The sequence below is a fragment of the Schistosoma mansoni genome, chromosome 4 (assembly GCF_000237925.1).
Source record: "Schistosoma mansoni strain Puerto Rico chromosome 4, complete genome".
Classification (NCBI taxonomy): Eukaryota; Metazoa; Platyhelminthes; class Trematoda; order Strigeidida; family Schistosomatidae; genus Schistosoma; species Schistosoma mansoni.
In genome coordinates, this window is record NC_031498.1 from 2228721 (window position 1) to 2236842 (window position 8122).

The 8122-nt window shown below is 37.3% G+C and overlaps 1 protein-coding gene across 1 annotated transcript; it reads left to right on the forward strand.

The window, feature by feature from the left end:
* Positions 1 to 449: 449 nt before the first annotated feature.
* Positions 450 to 7788, forward strand: Smp_150150 (hypothetical protein; the record flags this gene model as incomplete). The annotated part of the gene is made up of 2 exons (XM_018796527.1): positions 450 to 556; positions 6288 to 7788. 2 exons carry the CDS (start codon positions 450 to 452, stop codon positions 7786 to 7788), a joined length of 1608 nt encoding a protein of 535 aa, XP_018651660.1.
* Between the last annotated feature and the right edge of the window lie 334 nt (positions 7789 to 8122).

Here is an 8122-nt window from a genome sequence, read left to right on the forward strand (position 1 = left end):
GTATCCCCTACAGCATTAGGAGGTAATTATTCCTCTTTTTCAAACATTTCCATAGATATCGTGACACCATTTCCCAAAGCCTGTCTTAAATAAAATAGTTTATTGTGGTAGGTTTGCACGTTTGTTAGAGCTTTGGTATCGTCCACTGGAAACTTATTACAACTGTTCTGAAGTTTATGACTAATAATTTGAAAACTTCATAACACTTTTCCATTGATTTATAGCATCAATCCGAACAGTACAACATCGTTAACGACAGGGAAAGGATTCAAGTGTTAGTTATCTCGAGCACATAGTTGCTGGACAAGCAATTGTCTGTGTACATGGATAGTGTTTCTGTGACCGATATTCTTGAATGTATTTATTTAAATAGTCTCTTCTCCTTAGAAAAATGCATTGTATTCCATCATGTTGGTAAGTTGTTATCGCATTAAAATCATTGCTTTCAGATGACTACCATATTGCTGAGGGACTGGAAGGACCATTCACTGAAGTACTCGGTTACAAATGGACACGAGAATAACAAGCTGCCATGCATAGCAGTAGAGCCGAAGAGGTAAACTGATAAACGTACGTAATTCATTAGTTGTTAGGGCTGCTAAACACACAATAAGGGACTATTTGTTCACCTCTGAGGAACCAGAGGTTGCTGAAATAGAAGCTGCATGAGTACCAGTCGACTGTGAACTTTTCCCTCGTAGTCAAGTGTGTATTTATTGAGTACGTGCCCATAAAGCAGTTCATCCAAAACAGATGTTCTTACCACCGCTTCCATCGAAACGGTAGTCAAAGTTCACTTGGTATTGTTTGGTTGAATCTTCCCATTGATGTTTAGGACTGCAATTGATCTATCATTGGCATATGTGCATACTGCGAGTATTGTCGCGATATAACCCTAACTGAGGAGCATTATAAGCAAAGATGAATAGTGGCTAGCAGTGGAATACAGGACGTGCGTTTCGTCCCATTTGGGACTCGTCAGCTGCGTGTGCCTGCATCTCAGAGTTGATGTTCACTCTGGGGCTCGAACCCAGTGCCGTTCGCTTCATAAGAGACTGACGAATCGCAGCCCTAGTCGTAAATGGGAAGATTCAACCAAACAATATCATGTGAATTTAAACCTCGCCTTATTGCACAAGCAAGTGGCTATCAGGGCTCAGTAGCTAAGTGGATAACGCGATGGCGTTTGAAGTGAATTTTCCCCTTCAGCTTGAAGCTGGTTTGTCCTCTCTCACAGTAGACTGTTGATGATGTTATCCAGCCAGCGGATGATGGGTATCTTGCTTAGACAACTACTTATAAATACATGTATCTTCTTGATGACGTTTGTAGTAGTTCTCCACATTTCAGCTGTATACATTGGGACTGTCTTGACGTTCCTGTTAAAGATCCTGACTATGATATTGGTTGACAGTTGTTTTGAGTTCCACATGTTCTTCAATTGTAGGAATGCATTACGGATTCATAATTTACATTATTGCTATGATATAGGGTATTCGTTTGTATGCTATGAGCACTTTGGCTGTTTTCACACTGCTTTTGCAACGGAGAAGAGTAATTTTTCGGTAGAGTGCTGTTAACGACAGATTAACGCCACCCTGATGTACGAAACGGAAATAAAATAAGAATTGTTAACAAATCGAAGATGGTAATTGTGAAAAGACAATTTATTAGCACTTTTTAAAACTCCAGTAAAGAATATCATTTATAAAGCACCAGTCTTTTAATTACAGCCGTGCCTATCTATCGTGTTCGTTAATACAGATACTGAGAAGAAAGTGGTACTTGAGGTTCAGTTCATTTTACGAAGTTAACTGAAAAAAAATGTGAATATATACGTAGTAAATTGTGAGCACTTGTTATTATGTCAGTAGGCTTTTCTGAATAATTGGTAATCTTGGGGTTTCTCCGAAAAATGTCGACGGGTTTCGCGGAAGTTTAAGAAAGTATTGTGGAGGACCGAAGATGTGCATAATGTCCTCTAAATGGAAGAAAATGTTGTGGTTCAGTAACAGAAAGTAGATGGGTTTCCCCAAAGTTGTTGAACATTTTTGGGGTTTCATGCCATTTCCCCGAAGTTGTCTATAGTGGCGTCTTGAAAATGAGGAGATTATATTCCGATAAACTACTGCTACGTTGCTTTGTAGCTACAGCATTGTTTGCTTTTTTACATAAACCTGACCGTACGTTTCATTGTCAGTGGTTGTTGACCAGTACTTTTTCTCAAACTCAGCTCTTATCTTTCTCAACCTTCTGTAAAACATAGGACGAGGGCAGCCTATCGGGTCTAACACTCTCTTGGCTTTAACCTGTCCCTAATCTCTTTCATCATATTCTACATTATTGGTCTAAGACAAACAAAGACAAACCTAACGATAAGTGAAAGCTCCCGTGATCTTGTGGGTATCTTGTTATAGAATGAGAACAACTCCAGTTTCCGTTCTTCGTTGTTTCAAGTGGCCCATAATATCAATACCAACTCTCCGATGTCGACCTTCTGTCGTGACTGGGTTGACGGTGCGCAGAGTATTTGTTCGGCTGACTTAATGGAGTAACACGTGATACAATGTTTGTGAAATCCCGCTGTCTTAGTGTGTAGATGGCCACCAAAATCTTTGGCAAATTGTACGTTCGGTCTTTCATCTTCCTCAGTGCTCTCATTGTCGATGCATCTGCCCCATAATATCCTGAACTTCTACGTGTGGGCTGTTTTGACTCACTGACTAGAAATGACGTGTCACCAAAAAATCTCACATTGCTCCACTTGGCACAAAGACAGCGCGTCGTATGTCGGCTTTCTAGTCAGTACTCACTAGTAAAATCGAACTCTTGCAACCTCTCCTGACAGAGCGCTACTTGAACTTCTGGCTCGCGAACCGAACGAGCTCCATTGAAGTGCACTATGATCCTTGAGTTCAAGAAAAGAGCGTCCTAGGAGGTCGTAAAAGAAATGTCGCAAGAAATTCACCAGAGCCAGCATCTCTCGACGCTTTGCAGAATACCCTGTTTCCCTCTCATCTAGGCGCCGACCCGCTCCCATCCATCTTGTGCTATTTGAGACAGGACTGCTACCGTAGCTGACAAATTAGCATCCATATAAGGTATAAACATACACCTATTAGCCGAAGTGTCCAAAAAGTCAGTGTAGGTGTGGCAGTAAGATATTACTTATAGCATCAAATGCTTATTTGCACTCTTTGGTCCACAAGCATTTTCGTCCTTTTTGCGTCAGGTGATTAAAAAGTTCAGTCAAAAATGCAAAACGTCCATAGTGGGAAACAAACCTCAGAAAGCTGTGGATATCTTTGACAGGTTTCCGATGTGGCCAGTTAATAATAGCGCTCGCTTTTTAATTACCTGTTCCTACTTCTTTTCCCGTAATGCAATGTATCACAAAGAGCACCTCTTTCTGCAAAAGTAGGCATTTAGATGGCTTCACTTGTAAATCACGTTGCTTAAGACGTCGAAGGACTGCTCTCGATTCGACATTATACCGTCCGAGTGTACTGTGATACATAATAATATCAACAAGGTATATTAGGCACATATTTGGTACCAGGCCAAGTTAAACTGTCCGCAATAATTGTTGGGAGGTGGCTGAGTTATTGGTTAGTCTGAAAAGTATCAACTGATATTCGTAGAGCCCATTTGGTATGAAAAATGCAGTTTTATTTCTGTTCTGAGGGAGTACTTTCACTTACCAATACCCGGATGCAAGATCCAGTCGAAAATCAGCAAGCGCCTTTCAAAACGTCCAGCTCAGCACCAATGCACAAAAGTGGAAAGGAGTCACGTCTTGTTATAGCATAACCACATAATTAGAGGGAAGAATCTTTTTTCTCTACTAAAACGATGGGCAAAGCCCAGGGTGATGGGGAAGGTACAATAATATTTTCTAGCTGTGGCTGATAATGCACTGGCACTCTGCGAGGTAGTTGACGTAGTGGCATGTGGTCACCTATGTGAATGGAGTGTTGTACAGGGGTATTCCGGTTCCCATAGGTACTCTTCGAGGAAACAGAGCTAGATTGTTGGAGTATAGACACAGTTCACAGGCGGTCACTCTCTGTTGTTTGTTCATCGCTTTGCACTTGACGTATAATTTTAAACACCGCTACGTCAGCCAATGATTTAATCAGTTTCTTGAAATGGTGTGCCTTTACGGTCACTTCCGCCATAGCTACGTGTAAAGCACATTTGTGTTTCAACAAAAAAATTGACTCCAAGTATTATATCACAAGTCAGTGTAGGGTATACTCAAATTTAGGTGGAAATGAACGTCTATTCAACACCTTAGAGAACGTTTTCGACAGAGCACCAATTGCTGTTTTAAGTGCCGAGAAACATGGTGTTTGCCGGTTCTCAAGATCCAGTATGAGTAAACATTCCTCTTCCATAGTGGATATTGAAGCCTTAGTATCAAGTAGGATAGTTGTTTCTACTGTTTGCAAACTACCCCTTATTGTGATAGAATACGCAGATTTAGAATAGTATGAAAACAAATGTTAGAAGCCAGTCTTACCATGATTCCAGAATCGATTATGCCCATATTTCAGGACCGAACCGCTGACAGTGGAAGCGTTGCGTCTTCTGGTCCTGATGACTGGTTCATAGCGATGACCGTTGAAACAGTTTGAGAGCTGTCAAGCTTTTGCGATGCCTCAGCTTGTTCGATAGACGTTACTGTCAGGTGGGGTGTACTTGGAGAATTTGATAGTTTCTCGGCGGTCATAAAACGAAAAACTGTAGTTTTTAGACCTTGTGCTGGTTGGCGAAACCCGTGGAAGGTAACGTTGGGGCGTTGTCATAGTTGTAACTCTGTTCTGTACATAAATATTAAATGACTTATCACTCTGATTTCTAGTATTTGAGACTTAGTATACACTTTGCTCAACTCCTATACCAACTTCTGGGACAGATAATGCACAAGCATTTACTCAGGACACAACCTTATTAGAACAGTCGCGCGCCTCAATTCCTTGCGTATATTTACAGTTTTTTCCAGCACTTGATAGTTATATCAGTAAGTCTGGAAATTAATAGGAATAACGAATGATATTGGTGATTTTTTACTGTGCTCTTATAGCACCTCATCTACACTTGAGTCTGCATATACCTTATTTCATCTAGCCCTTCAAATAACAGTGTCGTTCAAAAAGTGCAATTTGTCCATGTCTCCGTATTACTATTATCATCATATCTGTATGGGCATTTATGCGTGATCATGAGTTATGACTTACACATGTATTCCTCTTACTAGCTTAAATATTAGTTGATTAAATCCCTCAATGATTCATTCGCTCTCCATATATGCGTGTGCTTCTAAAACAGCATTAATTCATTCCCCATCATTATTTCTGTGGTATTCGCTTTCATTCACTTGTATCTACTCGCATTCGCATAGTGTGCATGTGGACTTGCCATCTATGCTGTACAATGTTAAACTGTAGTTAATGCTTTGTATTGTATTTTGAAATTTATTCACCATTGGGAGTTATGTAGTGACAGTTATCTGAATGAGTGATATAAGGAACCTTAGAAATTATCTCGAAGATATTCCAGTACACTGTCCATCATGGCTGAACTAACCACTATATATGTATACATAAGTGAAGGGGGCTTGACAAGAACAAATGTAACCAAAATGAAAGTATGTGAGCCGGAGAAAAGGACCTTGGTACAAGCAAACAAAACTAGTAGTCTCAACACTGTAAAACAGTCGGTTTGAAACTTTTGTTAATTTATCACACATAAACTTGCCTACGTTGTGATTATAAACCATCCACCATTAATTTTTTTTATAAGAGTTATTTAGAGTTTCATACTAAAATTGTCTATCCAATATCTTCATATTTCTTTTTATTCCAAAATATTAGAATTTGAATTGAACTAACATCCCAGGTAGTATGATTTGAACTTATGAAAGTCTTTCAATTATTAGAACTAGTTATGCTCTCCTCCTATTTGGTTCATCGTTAAAAGACTTTATAAAGCTTATACTAATAGCATTACCTCGTGATCTATCTTATCTGAATAACGTAACAACTATCCACCAATGACATTCTAAATATTTCATCATCATCTATATGTGATTATTATTATTGTTATTGCGATATGGTATGTGTTAATTGTGTACGCAAAATGCTTAGTCAACCAATATGATTATGCAAATAAGCTAAATCGCTTACAAATATCACATCTAATCAGTTACTTAAGGGCTAAAGGTGGTCACAGGATTATCAACACTAATTCACTTTCAGATTTTAAGTTTTATAAATTTATCATAGAACTATAATGACATCTTCATCAATGTCATTATTTACCTTAAGTTATCTTGGACATTCTACCATTCAAAAATCGAATGACTGTGAACTGGAAACAATTTATGAATTATTGATTGATTATTATTTGGAATTCCTTCGACAAATATCGTCCTCAAAACTGACTGCATCATCTGTATCATCAAATAATCACAAAACTATTTTATCTTATAAATCAGTAATGACAGAAAATTATGACAGTGTAATATTAGCCATTGGAAATGGTCATATTCTCATCAAATCACTGGATTACAAAGGCAATAAAAGAAAAGATGACAAATTTAAAAACTCGTCGGTAATGTCATCGTTATCATCACAAGTGGATGAAGATTTTTTGGCGTATCAATTGATCTATTTCAACTGTTATTACTTTGAAGTCGTAACACCTGTTGGGAGTAATATTAGTCATAATAGTGCTCACAATGGTAACAATAATAAGAATCGAGACCACTGTTACGCTTATTTTCGTCGAATAATCGATACACGTCGTTGTATACCTGAGGATGCATTAATCAAGTTAGATAATCAAATAACAAGTTGGTTATTACGTTACCGCACAGTATTACGTCCGCCATTGATTTATTTTATGGTCCCGCGTTTATCAGCGAACGGTGAGAATTGTTTAACTTGTTATGTATTTCTAGCGGAAGACATACAAATCGGTCTAAATGTTTTACGTTGTTTTTCGGAATTGCGAAAATCATCTCCAGGGACAAATATTTTACCAAGAACATTGTGTAAATGTGATGCTTTAAAACCAATTCAGAGTGAGGCAATTCATTATCAATCAAAAAGAATGAATGATAAATTAAATACAAATAAATACGAGAATTCTAAATCGGACTATTTAAATGTTACAAAATATAAACATTGCGAATGTTGTCAAGATTATCTAAAGTGTAGAGAATCTCCTTTATTATCAGAGAGAGCAACTAGATCACATATTGACCTGTTACAACGATTAAATAATGCATCTACATCAGAACCATCTATGAATGCTGTATGTTCACAATGCAATTTAAAATATTATCCAGTTCATTCTAATCTATGTGAACAGCACCGATCAAAAGTAATCCAAATGAAGCTTGGTATTGAAGCAATGGATTACTACTATAATAACCATTCACAATATCAACAAAAACGTAACACCAATTCTGAAATTTCGAAACCAAATAATCGTAGAAGAGATTATTCAGTTCCAACACAGCTAGAATGTCGAGTAAATCATACACATATTGATCCATACAATCAAGAATGCCCACTTTGTCCGATTAATGCCAACAGTGATTTTAGCACTTCTGAACATATTGGAAGACCATGTTGTCGATATAAAATTAACGAACGTACAAGATCAAGTAACAGAACTCGTCAATCTTGTTCAGCATCACGTTATTTTATCTCACGATCAAGAGATAATCCAAAATACTGTCATGCTCATTTGGGTGGATCATTAGAATTGTTGCCTTAAATGAAACATAATATTTAATGTTGAATTATATATTTATCCATCTCTGGATTTTGTGTGATTGAAGAAAAACAAAGCATATATCCTCTTATTTTCAAATGTTTACTATACAATCAGTTGTAGATAGTACTCTATCATATATCTTTATTGTTTTAATAAAATGAAGTATAACAAATGTGCTTATTTTAAATATAGATTTCCTATACGTATAAATGTTATTCGAATAATTTCATACCTTATTAATTGATATTAACATGGTGTAACCTTTTCTTTGACACAATCAAATTTTCATCTTATTGTTTGACCTTATTAGAATGTTATGTTATCTCTATTACAT